The sequence below is a fragment of the Brachyistius frenatus genome, unplaced genomic scaffold, assembly GCF_029030835.1.
Source record: "Brachyistius frenatus isolate BFR_SWC_R1_liver_20210118 unplaced genomic scaffold, ASM2903083v1 Contig_55, whole genome shotgun sequence".
Classification (NCBI taxonomy): Eukaryota; Metazoa; Chordata; class Actinopteri; family Embiotocidae; genus Brachyistius; species Brachyistius frenatus.
The window spans coordinates 2,460,389-2,487,500 of NW_027210654.1; the positions used below are offsets into that span (position 1 = coordinate 2,460,389).

Consider the following 27,112-nt stretch of genomic DNA (forward strand, 5'->3'; position numbering starts at 1 on the left):
GCTTGTTCGGCTCGATTTAGTCGAGATCGTTTGTAGAAAAAAAACAACAACAACAACAACAACAAAACCAGGCCGCACTTTCTTAAATCAAACACCGCCACGCTAATCCCGGACACCTTGTGTGGGAGGCGTGCGGGGGGGTGGGGTGGGGGGGGGCTCCCTGGCTGGATTTGGTCAGGGGGGTGGAGGAGGAGGAGGGAGGAGGAGGGAGAGGGTGGAAGTACGGAGCTCGCTTGCTCGCTTTTGGTCCCGGGCGATGATGGAGCTGGAGTCGGCCAGCAACAGGGGCGACCTGGGCGCCGTGGTGGGGGACTCGCTGCAGCCGCAGACGCCGAGCAGGCACGAGAAGAGCCTGGGACTGCTCACGACCAAGTTCGTGACTTTACTGCAAGAGGCGAAGGACGGCGTGCTGGATCTGAAGGCGGTGAGCACACACAAAAAAAACACACAAAAATGCAGCCCCTCTTTTTCTGTTTTTTTTTTTTTTTTTTTTAAGAGTCTTTTGTTGTTAGCCTTTAGCACATGTCACGTTTTTGAGCTGTCGTTAGGTTGCGTACACTTTCGTTAGCTTTGCCCGTTAGCCTAGCCTAGCTGTGTGACAGGCTAATTTGAATGGACGATCACCTCGTTGCGTGTAACTTTGTAGTTTTAACACACTTTAGTCACTTTTTGTTTTTTAACCTCCTCCCCCTCTTTAAATGCTACGTCATGCTATTTTTTTTAATTATTATTATTTTATTTTTTATTTTTTTGCATTTCTTGGAGGAGGAGGAGGAGAGGGGAGGGGGGAGTAAAGTGAACTTTTGAAAACACCGGTCAACTTTTCAGACTCTGCCCCCTGCAGATTCAAAGTTTTAAAAAAAAAAAAGTGGGTCAAGCTTTTGTCCTTCCTCTTTGGTTTTAATTCAATTAAATTCCTCGCTGTTAGTTTCCAATAGTTTTTTTTTTTTTTTTTTTTAAAAGCATATATTTTATAGGGATAGTGAATTCGCTTTTCGATCAAAAGTATATTAAGCATATCATCATCATTATTATTATCGTCTCTATTAAGCCCTTCAGATAAAAAAATAATAACACTGATCAGATTCTCTTAAATAACGTAAATAAATAGTAAATTCTGGTTTGTACGTCTTAATAAGATGTTTCAGTCAGCTTATAAAGCACTTAATACGTTTTTTTTAACACAATAATACCATTAAATTGGGTTTCAGCTGAAGTCAGAACATTAATTTCACAAATTGTAGTAACATTTCAACAAACATGTTGGTTTTCTCTCAACCAAAACCAGTAAACCCAGATGGCAGCTTGACCAGCCAAGCATTACTTTGGATAACACAACAGTTTCTTTTTCACAGTGACCTCAATGACTTGGCGGACAGATTGGCTTCGTAGCTGCTGACACTTGTGGTTGCACTGCGCTGTGTAGATAGTAAAATACAAGTTTTATCTGTCCAAAAAAAAAAAAACCACTACATTAATTAGTACTGAAACGAATTGACTTTGAATAAGCATTTAATTTAGTCTCTCTGCATTCTTACATCGTTTCCTACACGGAAAAAAAGACTGATGGGGTGATTGGATGTTGGGCACTAATGTTTGGAGATATTGCGCTTCAACGTACGATTCTTTTCAATATCATTCAAACTGATGTTCATTTCTTTGATTAATTTGTTCTTTTTTTTTTGGTCTTTAAAATGGCGGTCAACAGTCCACAATGAAAGATACTCAGTTTATTATAATGAAGTACTAAAGGAACCAGAAAAATATTCACATTTAAGAAAGTAAATAATCTTGTCTGTTTCGATGTAAACACTCTGTTATAACACAGCTTTTAGGTTTTTGAGATAACGACCTATTACAAAAGAGCTGTTACATAAATGTGCTTTGTGCTATAAAAAAAAACGAGACTCTGCTCTGTCTGGAGGCTATTTACATGTTGACCCTGCTGGAGAATGTATAAGTCAACTCATGACAATGAAGCATTGGGAATGTGTATTGATATCTGTCTTTGTCATCTGTGGCTCCCACAGGCACCCTGAACTAGAAGTCGTTAAATGTCTTGAAAAAATATAATCCTTAGAATTTATTAGCCATCATTCAAGTGGTTCATGACTCTCGTTTACCGACGGGGCCTGGTGACAAAGTCTAGACTTATCAGCACCCGCCATATGGTTATTGTTAGCTTTTTAAACACCCGAGAGGTTGGGCTGCGGAGGAAGTTTAAATGACACGAAGACGGTTGGTGAAACTTCATGGTTTTCGGTTGCAGGGCACCTGTTGGCACGAATACAGCAGTGTTTCTTTCTTTGTCTGTGTTTTAGCTACAAGCGCGCCTGTAATCTCTACTGCATTTCTTATTGCACTTGTGCTGTCGTTCAGGCTGCAGACACCTTGGCAGTGCGGCAGAAACGACGGATCTACGATATCACTAATGTGCTGGAAGGAATTGGACTGATAGAGAAGAAGTCCAAGAACAGTATCCAATGGAAGTAAGTACATGGTTATTTTTGTTTTGTTCCCCAAACGGTTAAAATGCAGTCACTTAAAAAAAAAAATTTTTTTAAAAGATGTACTGCATTCACTCTATAAGGACTCTCTGTATTTTTGGCTTCATTAAAAGGCAAATGATCAAAGTCTTTGGAGTTGTGTGCTGATCTGTCGAAGCCTTCATCACAGAGAAGTGATGAACTTTATGAAACTATGTGACTAGATTTGTGTCTTGCCAGCTCTTGCACAAGTCGGCATATTCATGCTGTATTAGTCCTGCAGAGAAATGGCTCTGATTGTGTGACAAACATTCTCATGACTCCGGGACTGTGTCTGAGTTGTAACAGTAGAAAAGTGACTGTTGACCAGAAGAGTGTGAAGTCAAAGGAAAACAAATTAAAGTCTCAGTTTGCAGAACACGTGCTCGTTTAGGTTACAGAACCGACCACTGACAGTGTGTGTTGTAAGTGTCACTTTCCTGTACACATTTAGCAATGAAGAAGCACATTATACCAAAATGGCCAGAACAATAGCAAAGAGCCTGTTTGCTGCAGGTGCAGTACTACAACATTCTGGACAGCTGTATATACATATGTGAGCTGTAAACATACAGGAACATGTCAAAATGGCTTCGCTCATTGCACTGCAATATAGTGCAGACTATATATCTGTTGCCCTTTAATTATTGAGATGAACCTTTTAGGAAATGGATTTTAATGTTACTGTACAATGTACTACCATTCATAACTGCTTAAAGCAAACGTGACATTCAGCTGCGTCCGTTTAGTCCAAGCTGTAGTACAAATCAGATGAATCAGACTGTGCATTTCGCCTCTTTGTTTCAGGGGTGTAGGTCCAGGCTGCAACACCAGAGAGATAGCCGACAAGCTGATTGATCTGAAGGCCGAGCTAGATGACCTGGCCGTCCGGGAAAACGAGCTGGACCAGCAGAGAGTCTGGGTCCAACAAAGCATCAAGAACGTCACCGACGACTCCAACAACAGCCCATATCCTTCTCTGGCACTGTCTGTATGTTTGTGTTTTCTGTGATGTATCCCACGTGTCAGCGTTGCTTTAATCTGACAGAATTATCCTTCCTAAATTAATTCCAATTAATTCAAAATCACAACTGTTCCTAATAGATTTGTTTGTCACTGCTGCTTCTTCAGAACCAGCAAAATAATCCCAATGACGTCGCTAGAATAGTTTTCGCACCCTTGTCGAAGCTTGAGACTAAAACAGATCTCGATGTGGAAAACGGGTGGTGGTTTTTTTTTTCCTGTTACAAGTACAGCAAAAAAAACACATTACAGTTATAGCACTGTACCTTTCAACAGTTCATGGAAACTATTAAGTGGATTTGCAGGATTATAAATGTTCCTCTGAGCGCTGCCAAAATTCTGACTTCATTTGTCTGTCAGTTCTGACGTAGATGACATCCAGATTCTTTCCTGTGTCGGACAGACTGACAGTTTCATCATCGCGTACCCCTGAAAACCAAAGACACCTCTCTATACCTGTGTCCATGTTAAACTACTTCGATATATTCATCTTTATGTGCTTTGAAAAAAACAGTCCTGGTCTGTATTTTGCTGAATGCGGCAGTAACACTAGTGAAACCTATGAAGCCTCAGCACCCGCCTTCTAATCAGGGATAATACTGGTTCTACATCCCCTGTGACTCTGCCAGCTCATATTGAAGCTCTCTGTCCTGGTGTCTTAAAGGGGCCACGCCACGAGTATTACTCACCTTGTAAAAACAGTTGTATGATGTCATCTGTGATGCAGGAGGGAGCTTTTTAAAGCCTGAGCCAAATGTGACTGTTACTTGACTTGGAGCCTTAACACATTCATACTATGGCATATATAAAACATGAAGACCTCTGTGGAGCTTTCAAAGGTAATTGGTTCTCGTGTTCAGTTTAATAGACGCGTTACCTTTTCTGTTACACTCGCCATCTCAAAACCAACTTTCCTCACTCGTCACTTTCCTGTCTCGCTTCCACAGGTGACACACTCCTAGCAATTCGTGCTCCCATAGGCACACAACTAGAGGTGCCCATACCAGAATCTGTAAGTAACACGTGTGGTTTGTGCATCTTGTATGCTCCTTAGGTCCACCTGCTGTTCTGTTCATGTCAAAGACTGAATCTGTTTGTGTGCAGGTCCTCAACGGACAGCGAAAATACCAGATCCGTCTGAAGAGTTCATCTGGTCCCATCGAGGTTCTATTGGTCAATAAGGACCCCTCCAGTGCCTCTCCTGTTGTCTTACCCGTCCCTCCTCCGGATGACGTCCTTCAGAACCTCCCAGCACCGACGCCTACCTCCCAGCTGCCCACCGCTGTTTCACAGGTCCAAAAAGATACCAGTTTTCTCTTTGCATTTAGTAAGACGTCCGTCTTCAAAGACAGTAAAGAGGCTGCACAGGAGATCATTCTGGCAGACATTGGTCTGAAACACTTGGAGGCCTGGATTAGGCCCGGCTTACTCATTCAAGCTTGTCTTTAAACATGACAGTTGTATCCAAGTGAAATGATGTCGATAACGTTGCCACGGGGACAAATGTAACTTCTATGAATTGTGCAATTGTCATGATTTTCCTCCTTTTCTTCCTTCAACGTTTTACCCTCCAGGCCCTGAAAGCTGCTCCAGCCACTCCCACCAAACCAGCTCTTCCAGCTAACCAGACAATGACAGGTGAGCAGGGTCAAAGTCCTGGTGATTTTATTATTTTGTATTATAAATAAGAACTCTCTTCCCGTCTATGTTTATACCCCCCCGTCAGGCAAAATCTCCACCCTCTTTATTGTGGTTTGCATTTTACGCCAAGCCGTTTGTGATGCTTACATAAAGGGCATTTTGATACCGTGTCGACAGCCGATATATTCTTAAAATAATTTGTTGTCTCATGCTTGTTTTATGTCAGATGTGACGAGCACGGCGCCGCTCACCCCAACAACAGAAACACCTGCCACAGTTACTCAGCAACTGCAGTCGTCGGCCTCTTTGGATGGATCTGCAGCGTCCTCCGCCTCCGCAGTGTTTGAACCAATAAAATCGGATCCATCTGAATGTGAGTATTGAGCTCAAGGTTTGAGTTTTACTGTTATGTAGCCACGGTGGCTCATGATGATGATTCATTTGTTTGTTTAATGTTAAGTGAGGAACTGAATTGTTTCATTTTCCACAGATGAATGTTAATTATGCAAACATTTATCTTGCTACTTTCCGTGTGTAGCTAGGACTTGCATACGGGAAAATTCAGTAAATGTATTCTGTACTTATGTATGTGACTGTATAACTGATAGGTTGCTTTTTTTTTTCCCTTGTAGTGCTGGACTTTCCCAAAGAGCTCTCTGAAATGTTTGATCCGACAAAAGGTAAACTTCTCCTGAGCCTCTCGCAAACTACAGGACTAGTTCAGTTCAGTGAAAAGCATACATCTCCAAATTTGGTCATTTTGAAAGTTTAAAATAAACAGGAGGATCAAATGTTCTTTTATGGCTGGAGGAAAGTCTCCTGCTTATTCAGATAAGGGAAACCGCTTTTTTTTTTCTTTTTCCTTTTTCTTTAAAAATGTCTAGTGACAAATCTGGCAACTTTTTAGACAAAACGTCGCTACTTTTCAAAGAAGTAGGAGATAAAGATGAAGGAATATGTTATATGTTGCTTTTCAAATGCAGTAGGAAAACATCCATACTGTCACTGTCTTCGGTCATAATATAATGATGTTCTGAAGATACGTGGTTTTCATGGGACAGTTTTTACTGTCTTGCAGACTTTCAGTTTTAAAAATATAATTCTTGTCTTTCTCTGACAGAGATCATGAGCGGAGACCTGTTGGAGGACTTGATGTCATCAGAAGGTAAGTTGGGTTTACAGACACGCTGTTATCAGCATGAATATTATGAGTATTTGATGACAGTTGCCATTAAAGAGTTATTAAAAATGTACCATATATATGTTAACAAGAGGCTAATGCATATTGGCAGCTGGACTCACAGCCTTTACCGCTCCTGCATAATATTCCTCATCTCTTTCTCTGTTTCCACTCCAGTGTTCTCGCCTCTCCTCCGTCTGTCCCCTCCACCCAGCGACCACGACTACATATACAACCTGGATGAGACAGAAGGCCTGTGCGACCTCTTCGACGTGCCCATTCTCAACCTCTGACCCCTGACATCGTCAAAAACAGTCGCCCAAATATGCTAATCTACCTTCATTTTATCCCAAGTTTCCCTCCCTCCCTCACTGACTGTGAAAGTGAGAAAAAAGGGAAGGAAAGACGATGCGATCCGACGAGGACGCCGCTGCACTGACACGGTGAGCCCAGTCAGACAGCAGCCGGACGTACAGCCTGGTGAAGAAACACAGGCCGGAACAAAAGATTTTAAATACTGCTTTTCCAAGAAAAAGAAAAAGAAAAAAAAAAAAAGAGTCGTAATTATATTTTTGGATTCTTGTGTATTATAAAGCGTTGCGTTTGGGTATCAGCTTTCCCATGTGCTTGTGAGCGAATGTGTGTGTGCATACTTTGGGTGAGTGTGCTTGTGTGTCTGTGAGTCCGCTTTTTGTATTGAATGATCTCTTGAATCGGACGTCTCCAGGAAAGAAAAAAAAAAAAAAAAAGGATAGAAACCTTTCTCCTATCAGGTCAAGAGTCATGTCAGACCGAACCAGAGGTCCCATCATGGCTTCACCGAGTCCAAACACAGCTGGTTAAATATGCACTGTCCTCATGTACATAGAGAATATATATTTTGTATTAAAAGCACACAAGGCTATTATGTAATTATTAACTACATTTTTAACACAGACAGAGCAATAGTTTGCAAATTAATAAAGACACCAGACGCATACAAATCCACTATATATATATATGAAGTGCTTTACTTTGAATGATAGGAGTTTATTTTAATCAAACCTTTCAGTGTTGAAGTGCCGTTATCACCAGATAGAGAAGGAGGTTCTTAATGCAAAGCTAATGAAGCTCATAAACTTTAACGTAAAGAACCAAGGACCAAAAAAAAAAATGCTGAGTAAGTTTTTAACCATTTCACATGAAAAAATAAAAAAATGTCTCTTTTATTTTTTTTAATTTTTTAACTCCTCATTATGACGACCTCGTTCTAGACCTGGTTCAACGTCAGCGCTTCTAACCTGAGAGGTTTTATTATAGAAATAAAATTAGGACTTTTGGACCTGGCAGATTTTTTATTGGCTCTGATTTAACTTAACTGGTGTCTGTCAGAGGAATACCCCCTTTTCCAAAGTGAACTCTGTGGCAATTGTCTTTCAGTTATGATGTGTGTATATGAACGCCATTGGACTACGTTTTTTTTTTTTTGTATGTAAAAAGACACGTACGATTATCTGATGTATTTTTACTGATGCAGTGAATATAGTCACCGTCATGAGATGTGCTCTCGTTTCTTGCTTGTTTTTGTATATGTGGCACAGATCCCTATTTCGTAGTTTTACATTTTTTTGTTTTGAAATACTGCCTATCACTCTAAAATGGATTTTTCAACTCTAAATATTCTCTCTGTGCAAGGGACAGGTGAGTCAGGATGAGTTGGTACTGGCTGTCGCTGGTGAAGTAGATTATCCACATTATTCATCTCTCCACGGGGCTTTCTCCTGTAAAATCACTTTTTTGTGTAATAATGTCCCATTTCGCCCTCGATGACGTGTATGTATGTACAGTATGTACTGTGTATATCTCTGCCGCTTGTATAGAATAGCATTTATTTTTTTATACCTGCTAGATATATTATTACAGGACTGTTGCTACTAATTTGGGGCTACACTTCAAAGTTTAAGGAGTTTTTTTGTCGACAAAACCCTCTGCTTTTACCGGAGCATCCTGTCTCATGGTTGCACTTTTTTCCTTTTCTTTTTTTTTTTTTTTCTTTTACACATCACTGGACGGACTGACTGCTGCTCGTCCTCTTCTTGATCGGCAGCCAGTCATTGTGTTTGGACGGTATTTGGTTGAATGAATCACGTCTGTGTGTGTGTGTGTGTCTGGCGCGTCAGACTGAAGCATACAGACAGTTTGTAACAGCCTCTAAAGTGCTCAATTGTAGGTGCATCAAATGAAATAAACACTTTGGTATCGTTTGAGTATTGCCCAGCTTCCTCGGTTTCTTATTGAAGTGACACGTCACGCTGTCTGCGTGATGGTGATGGAAGTTAGTTCAGCTGAGATCTTGATTAGCTTCTACTGTGACTTCTGATAGAACCTATGTGTCTGAAGCTCAGGGCATGCGGTTCGTTTTTAATAATCAAATAAACTCATACCGAAGCTTCCTTTGTGGAAACTTACCAAGTCTACAAACCTAGAAAGAACCGTCACAGATAAGATTCTGCGATTAACGTGTATTATCCCTGAAACTCTCCTCGTTGCGGGGCCATCTGTAAAGGAGTGTGTTCACAAAGTCAGCTCCTCCATATGGTCTTTAAAGCCAAAAATGGCTTCATGCAAAAAGAGACACACATTTGATAAACATATTTCCATAGTGTCAAAATCCCCACTTGAGTTGCATGTCATTCCTTATCGTCCCTTCCGCCGCATATTTCCTGTCAACCCTCTATTGTCAACTTTCTATAATAAAGACGTGCAATACTGAAAAAGATAAATTACGTACAAAAGAGAGACATGAAATATGGTGGTATCTTAGTCAGTGCAGGAACATGCTGAATAGCACTGCAGCAGGATATGAGGTCTTCTATCCACCACAGGACATCCTGCAACCCTTTTGGTTACAATAAGTTTGACAATTTAAAAGGAGAGCTGAAGTGGATTTACTTATACAGTAAATGTAAAAACTGTGGGGGGACAGCAGGGGGCAGCTGAAACCAACTGTACATGACCCGGAACTTTGGACTCGTTTAAATTTCTTCGAAATGCAGTAGAAAATATGATACAGCTCAGCATAAGCAGCGAAAGCATTTCCAGAATTGATCTAATTATTATTTCAAATTAAAAGCGCAGAATTCCTCAACAACATTCATTATAGGGTTCTTATAAGTAATGCAATGAAAGTGTTGAAAGGCAAAAAAAATGTTATGCTTGTATAATCATTTAATAAATAAGCAGTGTTAGTTTCTTTCTCGTGGAATATTTTCCTAGAGCATTATTTTCTCGTTATTGCTTCTGTCAGGACACGCTGAGCAGGAAGGGGTTTTATTTTGAAAATCTTAACCGGAAACTTTATTCGGAATTTGGCCACTTGACACACATCTCCTCGACCGATCGACTCCAGCCAACCCGGAACCTCTAAATCAACTAATCATTTCTGAAAACTCGCCGTGAGGAGTTTTTCCCTCCTGCTTTTCTTGACAGTTCAGATGTTTCTATAAGAAAACTCACTTTTTCGGACTGACTTCGTTCCTCCGGAAACAGAAAAAAAAAAAAAAAAAAAAAAAAAAAGGACAGTTGCAAATGTTTCTCGGTCCGACTGCGGCGGTTCCTGGAGGACAGTAACCATCGACTTGTCTTTTCGTACCAGGTAGGACGCAGTCAGGGAAAAAAAAAAAAAAAAAAAAAGCTGTGCAGCTGACTCACTTTTGTCTTTCACAACTCTGTTCTCTCTGTTTCTCACCGTTTAGGCAATAATCATGTCACTTCAGGCGCTGTTTTAATATGTATTTGCATATAATTTGCTTACTTCTATACTAAAGTTGGCTTTCCAAAACATGTAGTTTGTTGGTTCATTTGGGCTGCAGCACATGACTTTACTGAATTACCATGCACCAGCACTCGTGTATGTGTGTAAAACGGAATTATTAATAAATATAATAAACAGGGCAAATATTAGTGTGCAGTTTAAATGTTTTATATATATATATATATATATATATATTTATTTATTTATTTATTGTATGAATACAAAGTTAATATCCTCTAAATCCCATCAGAAAAGAGTACTTGAGTTTCAAATTTCCCCATAACTCCTATCTTACTCATGAAAAATGTCTATATCTGAGATTTAGTGTGTTCTTCCCTATCTGGTCAGGAATGCCGGGCAGCTGAGAGCTTCCCCCTTCACACACACACACACACACACACACACACACACACACACACACACACACACACACACACACACACACACACACACACACACACAGTGTGTGGGTGGGGGGGGGGGAAGGCTGTCAGTCCAGGGGGTCTGAGACACACATCGGCTCTGCAGCCTAACAAAAGGTCTGGCCGTGCTTGTGGTTTTAAGCTTAATGAAACAAAGTGCTCACAGAAGAACAGGCAGTGACAGCTGCTGCCCGACGTGGTCGACTTTTAATCTGAAATCACTTCCTTTCTTTGAAAGCTTCTTAAATGAATTACAGCTGTCCTTTTGTGAACGGCATGACAAACACACATCCGTGCCTAAATGAGTTTCCCCCCCCGTATCGTTGCCGTCATGAATTCCCATATTGAAATTAGCTGTCTGATATCAATCTGGAAACAACACGGATAAACAGAAAAGCTGTTTCTGATGTTTCTCATTACTTCACTCTTGATTGTCAAATGACTTGTTTTGTGCCTGGCAACCAGTCCATACCCCGATAATATTAATATATAATAATATAATATTGCTGTAAGCAATTTTCCTTCCACTCTGCAGTAAACAGAGATGGCGTTTTCTGGTATTTCGTTCCCACTTTATTCAATCAGGAGGGAGAAAGGTCCCGTCTGCACAGTCATCCAATCAGGAGAGAGAACTGCCCTCTCTGTGTACATCCAATCTGCAGCAGTTATACAGATAATTCTCAGCCAGTTGGTTTTTACCCTCCAAACCTTAGTTCACAACTGTCTGGACATTTTGTCATTTGTGGCCGACGTCAGATCGGTTTGTTTTATTATGATGGCAGCAAAGCTTGTTGTTAGCTCGCCAGCTAATAGTAGCTGCAGTTATACGTGCTTATTAATAGCAGAAAACAAACTCTGTAATCCCGGGTAACTTTACAGCCAATTGGATGTGAAGAAGAACATAGCGCCTTCGTGTGGTGACGTCCGGGTAACGAGGGAAGTGCTAACTGCAAAAACATACAGGAAGTTGGTAAAAAAAAAAAAAAATGCTAATTTTGTTCACACCTCCTTTTAGGTTACAGTAGAAGAAGTTTCGAGAAGAAGCAAACATCTGTTTTTTTTCTTAAAAATACTGCCAGTTGTTTGGTGAGTCCCGTATTTGACACGTGTTGAGGCTCTTGCACTCAATAAATGTTACATAAACTAATGTAACTGGATGTTCTTTAAATAAATAACCTTCATTAACCTGCGTTGATTATTCCAGCAGTGTTTATATTACATTAACTGGAATCGTTGCTTTGACAGCTGTGTACTAAAAGCCAAACTTCACTTCTGTTTAAAAGCAGGCGGAGGCAGGAGGTGTGGTTTCAGCTTTCATCTACTTAATTCAGGGAACCAACAGGCACAGGCAGGTACAGATACTCACACTTTGGTAGTTAACCTCTTTGGAGAGTGGAGACCTTTCGTCTCTCTCTTCTGCCGAGTTCATAAAGGCAACTACATTTTCACTGATTAACAGTTTTTCTGTTGAGGTACATACGAAAAAAATCTCAGGGTTAGTTTTTGTGGTTAAAAGTACAATAATACACTATTTTGTACTCATTCTGTGTGCTGACATTGCTTGTCATAAGAAATTATTTTGAGAACCCGGTTTTGTATATTTTGAATAACTTATTCGTCATCTTACTTGTATTTCCATCATCGGGTCGTATTACCTGTCATTTAAATGAAGAGCTGTATGAAATTAACCGAGTCAGAAATTTCAACAACACTCGCGTAGTTGAGGGAAGGAGCTGATTCTTAAAGCACTGGCTTAAGTTTAGCCTTCATTTTGGAGAATGACGGTGCAGGCTGAGCTGAAGCGTGTACGGACAGGTTACGATGAACACAGACTAATAGTGCGTTGCCGTTAGTACGAGTAAAGTCAGATCACTGGAAGTCTTCTCAACTTTTAGTGAATCTTTAACCCTCTGCTCTTCCTCATCTGACTTTACTAATATCTATTCTGGACATACGTCTACTGTATTCATTGGTTTTATAATCCCCTTTCCTACTGTTCCCGTTATGTAATATAATTTATTTCTCAGTAAGAGAAAGTCTGTGTGGATACACTCACCTAGGAGACTCAAGTACATATTTATGTTCCCCACTGAGATGACTCATGTATTCATAGTGTCTTCAGAAGAAGTGCATAATTGTGGCAAGATTTTATCTTTGATTTTGTATTATGGTAATATGATACAGTCACTGCCTGTTCTTGAAGACAGTTTTTTTTTTTTTTTAGTATTGAGAGAAGTTGAGTGGAATTAAATAAAAGCCTCTTTGTGCGATAAAAAAAAGCTTCTCAAAATGTTCTTGCATATAAATGTCATCTTAAAGCATGAAATAAAAATAGCAAAATCACCATATTGACATGAAGCTTTAATTTAAAATGTGAAAGAATTCATTTTTACACCAAATATTAATCTTTAAATAAACAGCAATCAACGCCAAAGGTGTCTCCGAGCTTTTCAACCGGCAATAATAATGTACCCAGTGTGTGAAGAAATGACCGATGTAAACTGGAACTAATAAAGAAAGTCCATGTCACCGCGCTGCTAGCAGAGCTGAAAACAATCCTCCGTCATTATTTAAAGTAATTATCTTGGAGGTAACACGATAGTGTCTGAGCCTGTGGCCCACTCGTGAAAGTATTTACATTTACAGTCATACAAACAACAGACCCACTCTTCGTAGCTCAGGTCTCAACTGCCAAGTGACTGACGTCACACAGGAAACACGGTTTGGATCCCTTTGGAAGTGAAGTCCAAGATCAAAGCTGCAATTACTACTTATCACCAAATAGAAAGAAACCAAGCGCTTTGGGATTGTAACTATAAACTTTCTAAACTTAAGCTGACCTGCTTCATCAGGATTGCATAGTTTGATCAAATATGATTCAGAGGCGTCATAAGTAAGAAACTCCACAACTGTCAACGCAATTTGATTCCAATATTGCTGAATTCTGATTTGTGCATGAAAGGAAGTATGTGACATTATTTACTTCCAACTTCAAAACCGATTAGGAGAATTCAGACAAAAACAAATGTGTATATCTCTTATTTAAAATAATGAAAGCTGCTAATTTTGTGAAACCGATTGAGAAACTAGCGTATATTTTTGGAATATTTATTCACAAAATTTGGGATGTTTGATTTTGTCACCCGGGCTTCATTTTAGTTTCAGTATCCTTATTGCAGGCTTTCTAGGGAAGTGGTTTGGAAGCAGTTGTTGTAGAAACCAGTGTATAAACTAGTGTATCTTTCACCATTAATACATTACCCGTGAGAATTTGCCACAACAGTAATTCTGCATTCAGCAGAAAGACATATGGACTCAGTCTCACATTCAACATTATAGAGCTCAGACGGCTTAAAAACCGCAGGCAGCCGGGGTTGTTTCAGAGACATGACGCGCCATTATCCAGAGTTTTCCCGTGAATTAGCTGACTCATAAGCTGCCCTCGAATAAACCTACATTCCTGCAAATCTCTTTAAGATTAAGGTTACAAAACCTTTGTGTTACTTGTTAAAGGGAAGTTCAGCACCAGAATCACTTCAACAAGCTTTTCCTTTCCAATGACCCCCCCCCTCCCCCCTCCCCACCCCCTAAAAAAAAACAACAACAAAAAAACTTGATGTCTCCTCGTTGCATCTACTTGTTGATCATAATCAACAAATAATAATCATCCTCGCGTTGAGGGCATTGCTCACCGGGAAAGACGCTGCCTCAGGGCGAGCGAGGTGAGAAGACAGTAAAGGCGTGTGTGGTTGTTGTGACAGCAGTGGGAGCGTTGCTTTGAAACCTGCCGTAAACTGGGAGAGCTTGTCTGGAAGTGATGGTATGCGAACTATCCGAGAGATCAAGCGGGATGGGGGGTGGGTGGGGGGTATTAATCGAACCGAGCTCGACCTCTTTTCTTTTCACCGTGAGCTCATGAACGCGCAGAGGAATTAAGATCCAGCTGTATTGTTTCCATGTGCTGCGAGCGAGGGAAGATGGATGGATGGTGGGGGGGGGGTTGCTGGAAACACAACAACAGCGTCTTCTGTGTCCTCCGGGAATGCTATCTGAAGGCTGAGGAGGAAGCGTGCGTGCGTGCGAGTGTGTGTGCGTGTACGGCTTCACTTAATGCACCATAAATACAGTGAAAGAGGAACACCGTGTGCTACAGCCTCATATTGAAAATGATATATGACTGGTTGTTCAGCTCTCACGCGAACAACTCCAGACTTTTTTTTTTTTTTAACTTGTACCACAGCTCACTTTTCTGTTGTCAGAATTACTCTTTAGTTCCTGCTCGCCTGAATCAGGACGAGGCCCACCCACACTTTTTTTTTTTTGTCGATTTCTGAAATGTTCGTCGAGGTCAGAGCCTCAGGATTTGTAGCCCATCCGTGTTAAATTTCAGACTTCACACAAGCTCAAACCCATTTTTTTTTTTGTCACATAGTTTTTAGACATATATTGTCTCTGATACAGTGCATTCATATCTATCCTGCTCTGCTACTCGGGAGGTAATAGAGAAATACTGTGACCCGTCATCTGTGTTGTCTTTAATCAACAGGTAGTGAGCGGTGGAGCCGAGAGCTGCCAACATGCCGCAGCAGAAGGACATAGTGAAGATAGCCATCCAGATGCCTGGGGCCTACCCCCAGCTCATACAACTGGACCAGGTAAAACATGCTCACACACACACACACTCAAAATTACAATTAGCCCTGTTTTTAACCTCCAAATGCCCATAAAATGTGAAAGAGTTATGTTTTTTTTTTACTCTGTTCGGCAGTAAAAAAAAAAAAAAAAAATCAGTTCAACCCTTGTTTCGTTGTGCATCGTTACTTCTTTTTTGTGTGTGTGTGTGTTTTTTTTTTTCCCGCCACAGTCCTGCAGCAAGTTCTCGTTTTACCCGTGAGGCAGAGCTCCTCATTGATGCCCTGGTGTCACTGTCAGTTAAACTCATTGCAGCTCTTGAAAAGGTTAAAGGTACCGTACTGACTCTTAGAGTCTACCAAGTCCAGCAAAAGAAGCAGCATGTTAAATTAAAGGCCGCAAAAACCTGCAGCGGGACTCTGGCGGAAAAAAACAAAACACGGAAAAGAAGTAACAACGCACAACAAAATACAACAACTTTTACGCATCTGGTTTGTTGAAGGTCATCCGTGCCTTACTACACACTCAAGCTGCATGATGTAGGTCTGATAATCAGCCATGAGAAACCACACAGAAGATGCTGCATCATCTCATGGATTTATTTTTGCGCTGTTTCTTAAAATATATATATATTTTTTTTGCTGAACGTATGCGGCTGCAGAACCAGAGCCAGAGGTTATCTCTGACCACAGGACCACCTGCCTTCAGTTAATATCCATTACTTCATTATGAATAGATCCCATCATCTAAACCTAAGTGTGACTATATAATTGAAAGCTTGATCGAGGTGGTTCATAATCTGGCAATCAGAATGACTTCTAAACCCTGTGACCCAACGGTGGCCCTATGATTGTTTGTTTTTTTGTTTTTTTAACGATAAAATAACATGGGCTGCAGGTTGGATGACATGTTTCATTAAGAATACACCGTGGACTGATTGATTTGGCTGAACAGTTTTTCAGACAGGTAGTTTTTAATCTAGAAAACTTTGACATTTTTGGGTGCGCATATTTGTCAAGCACATACACTTATGTTTGTTCCAGTAGAAACCGAAACATGAAGGTGATATCGATGCCGTGAAGCCTTTTGGATGATTTTGTGGCATGTAGCAACACAAGGTGACCACTTCCTTACCAGTGTGGTTGAATATCGCTGTTACAGCGTTAAATATTTCAAAATAGCTCTACATTGTCGCTGCCAAGTCTGCTGACAATGATCGACATGTTGTCACTGGCTGGTAAAACAGCTCAGACTATTTATATTTTCTTTTTACCCTAATCACTGCATCCTGATAGCCACTATTTATTAAACTCAAACATGTGAGCTATTAAATAAATAAGGAGTCTTTGGTGAAACAAGGGTCAGGTACACAACCTGTCGGTCTTCGGTGCATTCACCTTTTAGCCGTCCACTTGTGATCGGATCAGTCAGAACGCATGTTAAAGCAAAGTCTGACATAAATAGCCTACAATTAAAAATAATGATATGCAATAATAAAAAAATAAATTAAAAAAAAGGTAATGATGAATCACATTTCATAATAATTTGTTTGGATTTAAATTTTTTATTCTTTTACAGTCTAGTAATCTAATTAGATTATTAATTTAATCATGTCTTCTTAACATTTCTTTAATATAGAATGTTCTGGGTTATCGTATAGTCACTCACTGTTTTGGTTTCTTCAGCTTTGACCAAATGTTACATTAGGGAGGTTTTCCATGTGTTTCCCAGAAGCTTTGGGAAAATTGTACTTTCTTGCGCAAGACACAGCACACGAGTTGTAGTTTAAACTGAATACCAGACAGTAGGGATGTGTGTGTGTGTGTGTGTGTGTGTGTGTGTGTGTGTGTGTGTGTGTGTGTGTGTGTGTGTGTGTGTGTGTGTGTGTGTGTGTGTGTGTGTGTGTGTGTGTGTGTGTGTGTGAGACATACTGCTCATCATATGAGACGGTCTGAAGTGAGAGAGAATAGATTTAACAGCTACTCACCCAGACGGTCTGCAGCTGGAAAATGTAGCACAACTGGAGCGAACACCCAGTTTTACGCATTTTATTACAATTCGAGGTACCTTAAAGACCTCATCCAATGAAAATCAAGTTTTTAACCTTGTTAACGTGTCCATATGGAGTTCTTTTTATACAGTAAAAGACACGTTACTGAGCATTTTCACTTTGGGTCTATCTGAGCACAGATTCAGACAGCCAGGGTTTCATACATCACGTACCTAAGGAACCAATCAGCTTGCAGGGTGCAGGAGAAAATAACTCCTACATATGGGAGAGGAAGAGGGACATTAACAATTTTTTTTTTTGAAGGCTTTGTATTGTAATGATCCTCTGGGAATCACCTCGTATAAACATTCAAGAGTGTTGCTTCAGATTTAAAAGGTCTATTCTCCACTCGGAATAGTTTTAAACCGGTCCTGTCAGGCCAGAAAACTCTCTCGAAAACTTCCCATTGGCCCAAACGTTTCCGCACGACCCATTCGATTGGTTGACCCCCTCGGCTGCCACTAATAACAGACCAACCACCGGGTCGGACCGCAGACCCTGAAGACATTTTGACTGGGTAGCCGCAGGGCCGACCACTAATGGCAGGATGGCTGAGAGTCAGACATGGAAGCAGTCTGGCTTTTATTTACGTGCAGAGAGGGATCTGGCCGGCGAGGGTAACATTGTTCTGAAGGCGTCGGGGAGCTCCAGGATTTCCTCCTCTCAGCGAACAAGGTTTGCAGCCAGCGCGAATAGCTGTGGTGTCGTGATCCCATAACAGCATGTCATTACTGCAGCTCCAGTTGAGCTCCCCGACACAGAAAGCAGAGTCGAGTTGTTATAAACCACGTGCATGCAGCAGGTGTGTGTTTTAATGTCGTGTCAACGTATTTGTTGAGTGTGTGTGTGTGTGTGTGTGTGTGTCTGACTGACTACATGCTGTTCTGTTGTGTGTCCGTGCAGAAAAAGCCTCTGTCTGCTGTCATAAAGGAGGTGTGTGATGGGTAAGTTGATGATGGTGGATCAGATTTATTTGTGCTTCCTCACTGTGTAGTTAATGTGTGACATCATTAGTATTCATCTGTACGTGTTGCTGTGATAGTTTAATGTGCGCGTGTGTGTTTGTACAGCTGGAATCTGCCGGGTCCTGACAACTACGCTCTGCAGTACGCTGACGGAGTGCAGATGTACATCACCGAATCGGTCAGTCATAAATATTTATCTATACCCCCGAATCAGTCTGGTAGATGTTTGAGTGCATCCTGAGGACATTAAACTACAGGCCCGAGTCGTTCCTTCAGCTGTGTCTATGTTTGAGATGAGAACAGTGTAATTTAGAGCTCGGCCAGATACTTGATTTTTGGGGCCGATGCTAAAGCGTATTTAAAGAGTAAAAAAAAAAAAAGTACAATATGGATATGTTGGCTGAAATGTGGTTATCAAACACTTGTTAAAGTGGGACTTTTTGGACAGGAAGTGCAGAGCTGTCTCTGTTTCTGTGGCTTACATGAAAAACTATTTTCTCTTTTTAGATTCTAACATGCAGTTAAATAATGTAATAATGTAGATTCATGTTGCGTTTGAGCAGAACTTCACACCTTCTTCGGTTTTGCTTCACTAATAAGATGTTGTTGTTGTTGTTTTTTAGTCTTGAGCCTCATAAAACTGCTGCTTCTCTCCTCTATTGTCTGTCAGAACTAATCAGTCCTAGTTTTTCATTTTAATGGTGATTGTATTTGCCAGGTTGTAAGCGCATTAATGGATCGGTGCTGTTTATCTTCATGTGACGATCAGCATCCCACGAGTTTATACACTGTTTCTGTTTCTGTTTCTGTGTCTGTGTGTGGTTAACCTGCTTGTACTGTATCTATCTCCGTCCTACCCCATTTAGCTCACGGTGTGACTGGGTTTGAGAGTGCGTTTTCAGTTTCAAAAAAGCATTTCCTTCTGTGTGTGTTTGTGTTTGTTTGCGTCTCGTAGAACCGTCTGGACATTAAGAACGGCTGCATTCTGCGTCTGACCAAGGCACCGGTGAGTCTGCAACCAGCAGCCTCTGGGCCACGTTCCTCTGTCACCTCCCTCTTCTCACATTCTTACAGCCTCTCACTCACTACGGCAGTCTTTCATTTACATTTGGGCATGCAGCAAATTATGGAACCGGCTGCACAGAAAGCACCAAAAAAAAAAAAAACACAAAAAAAAGCCAACCCTGTCCTGTCACTGCATATAAAGAGTTTTAAAGCAGAGCAACAAAATCCAATTGACACCTCGAGAAGGAGAACGTTTTTTGTTGTTGTTTTTTTTGTATTTTGTGTGAGCATATGTTGTTTCTTTTTGCTTTACAGGGTCGCTGTGCAGAAGACTTGTACAAGGGCATCCAGAGCGCCGACTCAGGCGTGCGCTGCGACTCGCTGAAGGAACTCGCCAGTGTTTCCACGGACGTGACCTTCGCTCAGGAGTTCATCAGCCGAGACGGACACCTCCTATTGGTCAAAATAGTGGAAGACTCCAATGAGTTAGTACTCCGTGTGTGTGTGTGTGTGTATCATTGCATGTATTACTCGGCCGGGGGTGGAATGCTATTCGACAGACAGATATCACGGTGCTGAGGGGTCCCTCTACGTGTAGCAGCGAATCCTGCTGAGCTGCAGCTGTCAAGCAAAAAAAAAACAAAACAAAGGAGTCTCTCTACTGAAGAAATTTAGAGCTGCAAATATGAGATTGTATTCTGCTGAATGAAATCCTTCTACTCGCACTTTAGTCTCTCTTTGAGTTCAGTTGTTGATGAATCCGAGCAGTTTTAATGATCGTAGCAGCAGCACAAGTAGCTGAATCCAGAGTGGAAACATTTAACCATTACTGTTAATATTTACACTTTAAATCAGTAAATGAACTACTGAAAGGATATTACATCCGTCTGAATGCTAATCTCTCCAGGAAATAATTAAAATAATAATGAATTATTCATACAAATTCAACTAATCAACTCAACATTTGCCTTGGGGGACTTGCAATTTTGCATAATTCCCAGCGATTTCTCTGCCGTAAATAGATTAATAGAAGCTCTTCTGAAGGCATTAGGCCACAAACAAAACTGTCCTTAGCAAAAAAAAAATGAATCCTCATCTACAGTCAGCGATTCTTTTCAACTTCTCTTCTCATCAGCAAAAAAAAACCAACCTGTAGTTCACCCTGAAAACAGTGAAACTGGAAGTGACTGGCTTTCTGGGAAATGCTATTTTCTATGTATTTGCAGAAAATCAAACAACTTTTAAAATCCACAGTAAGTGTGTGTTAATGGATAATAATTATCTTATGTTTTTCTGTGTCCTTCAGGAGTAATGTGATCATGACCCACACACTGACGGGCTTCATGGAACTGATGGATCATGGGATAGTTTCATGGGAGAACCTGTCGTCTGTTTTCATCAAGAAGGTTTTTTTTTTCAGTGACAGTTAGCTGCATCTTCTCTCTCTATTCCCTCCTCCTCTCACCGTTCTCTCCCTTTTGCCCCCCCCCCCCCCACCAGATTGCCAGCTTCGTCAGCGCCAAGCCGACCGATGCCTCAATACAGCAGGTGTCCCTGGACATCCTGGAGAGCATGGTGCTGAGCAGCCACGGCCTTTTCCTGCAGGTCAAACAGGAAGTCACCATGGAGAGGCTCATTACTCACCTCCAGGTGTAAGTAACAAATCTGGCTTTAAACTGATTTAATATTTCAAACGGATTCGGTCACGCTTGATATAAGAATAGTTTTATATTCATGGTGTTGAAAAAAAAAACCAGACAGTGACATCATTTTGCGATGAGCTGGCAGGATGATAAACGGCAGCGTTGTCTCTTTTAAATATGTAAAACCGTCACCCTAAGAATTTACAAAGAGGCGTAATGTGAGGACTGAAAACTTTTAAAGCAACTAAATTCTTTCATCTTATTTTGTATACTTCTAAACACACCTTTCATGCAGCTGTAGATCACTGAAGTGTGTGTTTGCCTCACACTCTTTTCTCTTCTTCTTTCAGGACGAATCAGCAGATCCAGACCAAAGCCATGGCTCTACTCATGGCTCTATTACAAACGGCCGAAGACTCGGACAGACAGGTGCCGCTGCACTCCGTTTCTTACTTTCTAACACACTTTTCATCAACTTTCTCTTCTCATAACTATTAAAAAAAAAAAAAAAAAAAAAAAAAAACGGCCCAGCGTGCAGACGAGCATGTTATTTACTTTGTTTCAGGGTCTTCCTGAATGTCTGTTACTTCCAGACAGTGAAGCTTGAGGCTGTAAAGCGGTATGCACCGTGCAAACTGCAACTCGGCTCATGTGACTTTCTGTGTTTTTCTAACCGTCAGAAAATTCCTGTGAAAAGAGCAAAACCAACAACGAAATGGTCCTTTTAGCCAGTATTGTCCAGTTTAGCTTATTCCTCTGTACGGTCGAGCTCCACTGTTGTTCAAAAACTGCTTCAAAGAACTTCATGCACATCAAACACTGAATCTTAGTGGCAATCAAAAACTCTCAATTGGAAGGAAAATCAAACCGGTGTGTTTGTATGAACTTTGGCCTGATGAAAGTCTGAGGGACGAAATGTTTTCTTGCTTGTTCAAAAAGTATTTTCGGGTGCTTTCACCTTTACCCGTCTTGGTCTGGACCCTCGAACCTTTCAGGTCGTTTTGGTCAAACCCAAATGGCAGATGTGAAAGTTACCTCTGACCACAAGACGAAAAAAATGTTCCGACCCCGAGGGGGTGGTCTCGTTCGCAGTTTGACAACACTTGATTCGCCTCTATTTGGACCCAATTACAGGAAGTTGAGGAAGGTCATCATCCCTCATTAAACAATAGAGGAAGAAAAAAAAAGCCAGAAGAGAAGTAAAAAAAACAAACAAATTTGTTATGGTAGCACATGGGGAGAGGAGGAGACAAATATATCAAAAGTCACATTGGATTTATTTTTAGTGGACTTAAAGTGCTGGTTATAATGCCATAATAATGATCATATAGTGGCAGTGAAATGAATCCGTTCAACATTTTTTTCCTCACTCAAACGGAAAAGGCTACGGCCAAATTAACAACACAATTTGTTTTTAGACGCACACCCGTCTATAAAATAATCCGTGTCCAGCATAGGTAGACGGAGCCCATGTATAGGTGATGACGACAGGATGCAGGTTTGTCATGCAGAGTTCTTTGGTGTGCTCACAAAGCCAAAACTAATGTTTACCATGTAACAAAATCATGAACTTTCACAAGTGGAGACACAAAAAAAAACATCTCTAACCCAAACTGTTGCACCGGATGTCGTCGTCTTCTTTTTTTTTAACAGAAAATATGCCAGTCTATAACAGCTGCACAGACTAACGGCTTTAAAGCAGAGGTCATTAGAGAATCAGCTAAATCAGGCTTTAGACATTTAGTCAGTACTTGTTTGCAGAAAAAACACCAAACTTTCGTTTAACTCAAGGCGCAGTTCTGCATTGATGGGAAGGTTTTTTTTTTTATAGCCTTTTGTTTAAGGCGGGGGAGGGGGGGGGGAGGAACGATGATTATTACGCCAGCAGACCGTCGTTGTAGTGCGAGTCCGAATCCTGCAGGCACCACTTCTACCAGACAGCTGGAAACGAGCCGTCTCCCTCGTTGTGTCTCGGCCTTTCTGCAGACAGTCGAGTCTTTCTGCCCTTTCTGTTCTGTTCCTGCTCCTCTCTCATTGTACACAGACAGTTCCCTCATTCAGGCCTCCATCTCTTTTCTCTCAGACTCTCTTTGTTACTCACGCGCGCACACACACACTTCCTCACTTTTACACTAGGTCAACACCCTTCTTATCAGCAAATTAGCTGCGAACAAAACGCCCGTTGAGTCAGAGGGGCACGTAACAGCCAGTATGTGTTCGTCACAGAGGTCAAAGTCCCTCACACTAACGCTCGTCCTGCCCGCTGATCCGTGTCTGACACCCTATCGCCCCCTCGTGTTCGAAACACATCTTTGCACCCCAGTTACACATTTGTTTAATTGTTCTTTGGGCTTCTATTTTCCAGGACATGTTTGCTTTCCTGAATAGGAAGAATCTCCGTCAGTATATTTATAAGGTAAATCATTTTTTACATTTTAAATTCAGAGTTCTCGGTCTCTCAGCAACAGTATAATAAAAGGAGAAACAAGTAAAACACTATTGAGGAAAAATGTGTGTTTCATTGCAGAACATCATCCATAGTTCTGGTTCGGTCCAGGACGAGATGGCCCACTACCTGTACGTCCTACAGTCGGTGACCTTGAATCACCTGGAGCCTCGAATGAGGACGCCTCTGGACTGTTACAGCCAGGTGAGCTGCAACTCAGCGAGAGAAAACATCTGCTAACAAACATCTGTCTGACTTCCTGTTACACCTACACACCTCTTCTTCTTCTTTTTAATTTTTTTTTTTAACACTTTAGGAATTCATTAATATATATTTGATTTATGAATCTTAAGTTGTCCCTACCTAAAATTCAATAATAACAAAGTTTAGTTTATATAGCACTTTTCTGAACAAAGCCAGGAGCTACAAAGTTCGGAGGTCTGAACTGCGAAAGCCCACTGATTTAGTTTACCCGTCGTACACTCAGGTCGTGTAAAGACTTAAAAGCCAACAATAAAATGTTAAAATCAATGCACAATTAAACAAGAGGCCGGTGCAGGGAGGCCAGAGTTTGAGCAATATGATCTTTTTTTTTTTTTTTTTTTTAACTGTTGATAATCCTCGCAGCAGCCTGAGTCATACATGTGTAGAGGGCAACACGGAGATCTAGACAGGAAGAAAAAAAATGCTGGTGTGAGCAAAGCGAGTAAATCATCAAAAGATGAAAAGGATCCGAATTTTTGAAAGGAACTAAAGTTGAAAGAAACAGAACCGCGTTCAAAATAAAAGCTCGAATCAAAGGGAACAACTGAATTCCCTGAAAGCTGTCTTGACGTTATTTGAGACGGAAAATATCAACGCTGACGGTCAGTTAGGTTCAACAGTTTGGAACATTTAAGCACTCTTAAGAAGTTAACGTCCGCTGTCACTCATCACTCCAGGAACAGAGAGACATCCTCCACGGTTTGCGGCAGGCTGCGTTCGAGACCGAAAGTGAGAACAGCCTGAGTCACGAGAGACGACGCTCACTCTGCGCCAAGGAGTTCAAGAAGTTGGGCTTCTCTGTAAGTGTCGGCCGTCGGAGCGTCTTCTGTTTTGGCCTCCTCCCCGTGTACGCGAGTGAGCGTTGTCTTGGATCCTTTTCTTCCAGAACAACAGTAACCCCGGTCAGGACCTGGTGCGAACGCCTCCCGGTCTGTTAGCTTTGGACACCATGTTTTATTTCGCCGCACGTTATCCTGACGCCTACAGCAGGGTGAGTTGGATTTCAGTTGATGATCCTCAAAAACGCTTGTCTTGTGTCTTCTTCATTCCCCCCCCCCTCCTCACCCCGTGTTGTTATTACCACCACACCTAAACTTTCCTTTTGCAACGTGTCTCCGTCTCTCAGTTTGTCCTGGAGAACAGCAGCAGGGAGGACAAGCACGAGTGTCCGTTCGCCAGGAGCAGCATCCAGCTCACGCTCATCCTGTGCGAAATCCTTCGTATCGGAGAGCCGCGTAGGTTCATCGCCAACCTGCTGCTTCCTGCTTCTCCCTCTAACCGCTGGTCCAACCCGCTCTAAAGCCGACAATCTGTCCGTCCTCTGCTTACAGCCTCAGAGACCGGATCCGACTACCACCCCATCTTCTTTAGTCAGGATCGGCTGATGGAGGAGCTGTTCTGCGTCTGTATTCAGCTGCTCAACAAGACCTGGAAGGAGATGAGAGCCACACAGGAGGACTTCGACAAGGTGCAGTAGCTTCGCCGCCGTCGGCTTCCCGAAGCACTTCAAGGATCTCCGTTTCCTGACTTCCCGAGTTTGACGCAGGCTCTCTGCTCAACTCCATAGTGAAATCACAAATGCGCGACGTGCGCAACTCGGGCACTGATGTTGACCAAGTGACGTAACCTAAGTTCCAGCTTCCTCCCGCTTCATGCGCGTCACTCTGCTGCGCTCTGTTGGTTGCAGAGCAGGAACCGTCTCTGAGCTTTTCGATCACACCTTGTACATCTCGGTTGTACTTCAGCGTTAGCCTGAAACCAGCAACAGCATTCACTCGGTTAAATTTCTCTCTGTCCGTAGCACGAGCCGATGTTGTGAAAGAGGTCAGTGCGGTCTGCCGGGATCGAATTGTCTTTGCTTAAAGTTTGCCGTTAGAAAAGTCGTGTTCGAGCCCCAGTCTTACATCAGTCGTCGGGTCATTTGTGATTCCATCGGAGATGAGACAGATTACCGCTCTTCCAAGTGAGATTTCTCTGCACCGAGTCTCTGCTACATGGACAGATAATCGTTAAACTTCTGCTCTAGCATGGCTCAGTGGTTTTGTCCACTGTGCGTGTGCGTGTGCGTGTGTGTGTAAAACGATGACACGGGGTATTTCACATCCAAGCGAAGCGAGGCCAGAACCGGCCTGTTTACCGACTCCTGTGACTGCGACTTCATGCTTCCCACGGAGCACTTAGACCCATTTGTGGTCGACCCGACCGCAATTACACTTCCACGAACCATGAAATATTGTTGTAATTGGTCGCTGGCTTTCATCCACCCACTGTTTTACTTATTGATTGCGCGATGGCTGTCGGCAGTGAGGATTCTGATTCTGCGATTACGGGCGTCAAAGCATTTCCACGGATGAATCATGAAACAAAAACAAGAGAAGAAATGAGACCAGCTTTAAAAAGAGAAGGTTTTAAATGAGTTTGTATTTTGTGCGAACGGTCGCTGGCCTGCCCACACGGACACACAGCGACGCTGCGATGAGACGGCAGTGCTCGGTAGTAGTTTGAACCAGACCGTCAGAAGAGCGGTCGTGTCTGGAAGAAAACGTGGAGAGTCCGACCCTCCCGAAGGGCGGGGAGGTCGAGCTTTTGTCCCCTTCATCAGTCGTAAAACTCGGCGACCTTTGACCTCCCAGGAGCAGGCCGGCGCCCCGGGCACCGGGGCCGCCGGCAGATCGGCCTTTTGTTTTTGCTCACGCCCCCCCCCCCCCTTTCTCTTCCCCCTACCCAGGGTGCTTTGGGGCAAGGACAAAGGGGCTTTAGGTGGACAAAGAGAAGCGTGGTGAGCGGCAGAAAACAGAGGGTAGAAGGAAACGAGGAAAACAAAGCGCTCGGGACATCAGCAGTAATTACACAACAACAGAGGGAACGTAAAACCTCTGGAAACAATACGAGAGGGAGAGAATGGGGGGGGGCGGGGCCGGAGGAGGCAGAGCGGCGGAGAAACTAAAGGAAAAAGGAAAACGGAGAGGATGTGGTGGTCCGTGTGAGATTTAGCTCTGGTTAGTCGGGGAATGAATTCAAAGTATTTGTGTTTGTGCATGTGAGTGTGTACTTCTGCACACACACACACACACACACACACACACACACACACACACACACACACACACACACACACACACACACACACACACACACACACATTTAGCACTCGTGCACACATGCTGCAGGGTTTTAGGGAACAGAGGCATCTGCCACTCGTCGCTCCTATTGGCTAGTTTAGGTAAATGACAAGAGGGGGCTGGACATGGGGTGGAGGGGTGCATGCGTGTGTGTGTGTGTGTGTGTGTGTGTGTGTGTGTGTGTGTGTGTGTGTGTGTGTGTGTGTGTGTGTGTGTGTGTGTGTGTGTGTGTGAGAGTATCAGGGTGTCTGTTTACAAAACACCCAAAGGCCCCGCACCTCTCCTGTCAAGTAGGCGACTCTCTCCCTCTCGCTGTCAACTGCTCGTCATCCCCATCACTTTTTCTCTCGACCGTCGACGGCGGGAATTTAAAGTCGGGATTTAAAATTACTGGTTGCGCC

General features: G+C 42.2%; 2 protein-coding genes across 3 annotated transcripts in view; both read left to right on the top strand.

Moving 5' to 3' along the window:
* The first annotated feature begins 210 nt into the window (after positions 1-210).
* On the top strand, positions 211-8,620 carry e2f4 (E2F transcription factor 4). Its single transcript, XM_069705361.1, has 11 exons — positions 211-424; positions 2,380-2,489; positions 3,333-3,493; positions 4,343-4,387; positions 4,496-4,560; positions 4,653-4,841; positions 5,123-5,186; positions 5,416-5,562; positions 5,822-5,869; positions 6,310-6,354; positions 6,547-8,620. Exons 1-11 carry the CDS (start codon positions 257-259, stop codon positions 6,660-6,662), a joined length of 1,158 nt encoding a protein of 385 aa, XP_069561462.1. The 5' UTR covers positions 211-256; the 3' UTR covers positions 6,663-8,620.
* A 1,109-nt stretch (positions 8,621-9,729) lies between these two features.
* The window catches only part of elmo3 (engulfment and cell motility 3), a 25,199-nt gene continuing 7,816 nt past the window's right edge, over positions 9,730-27,112 (top strand). The window contains exons 1-15 of one of the 2 annotated variants that reach the window (XM_069705362.1): positions 9,730-10,003; positions 15,131-15,239; positions 18,170-18,210; positions 18,337-18,409; positions 19,187-19,237; positions 19,552-19,721; positions 20,543-20,642; positions 20,737-20,888; positions 21,230-21,308; positions 23,245-23,295; positions 23,407-23,529; positions 24,267-24,389; positions 24,476-24,580; positions 24,716-24,824; positions 24,921-25,057. In XM_069705362.1, the coding sequence (XP_069561463.1) occupies positions 15,162-15,239; positions 18,170-18,210; positions 18,337-18,409; positions 19,187-19,237; positions 19,552-19,721; positions 20,543-20,642; positions 20,737-20,888; positions 21,230-21,308; positions 23,245-23,295; positions 23,407-23,529; positions 24,267-24,389; positions 24,476-24,580; positions 24,716-24,824; positions 24,921-25,057 (1,392 nt within the window). In that variant the 5' untranslated portion in view covers positions 9,730-10,003; positions 15,131-15,161. Of the gene's footprint in view, positions 10,004-15,130; positions 15,240-18,169; positions 18,211-18,336; positions 18,410-19,186; positions 19,238-19,551; positions 19,722-20,542; positions 20,643-20,736; positions 20,889-21,229; positions 21,309-23,244; positions 23,296-23,406; positions 23,530-24,266; positions 24,390-24,475; positions 24,581-24,715; positions 24,825-24,920; positions 25,058-26,862 lie in introns of those variants that run through there. The other variant, XM_069705363.1, reaches the window with a different exon arrangement.

Bases quoted from the DNA above. Each gene is read 5' to 3' on its own strand.
- e2f4 (XM_069705361.1), top strand. From the start codon at position 257: ATGATGGAGCTGGAGTCGGCCAGCAACAGGGGCGACCTGGGCGCCGTG. The intron at 4,388-4,495 runs GTAATTGGTTCT...TCGCTTCCACAG, and splicing joins CCTCTGTGGAGCTTTCAAAG to GTGACACACTCCTAGCAATT. The intron at 5,563-5,821 runs GTGAGTATTGAG...TTTCCCTTGTAG, and splicing joins AAAATCGGATCCATCTGAAT to TGCTGGACTTTCCCAAAGAG.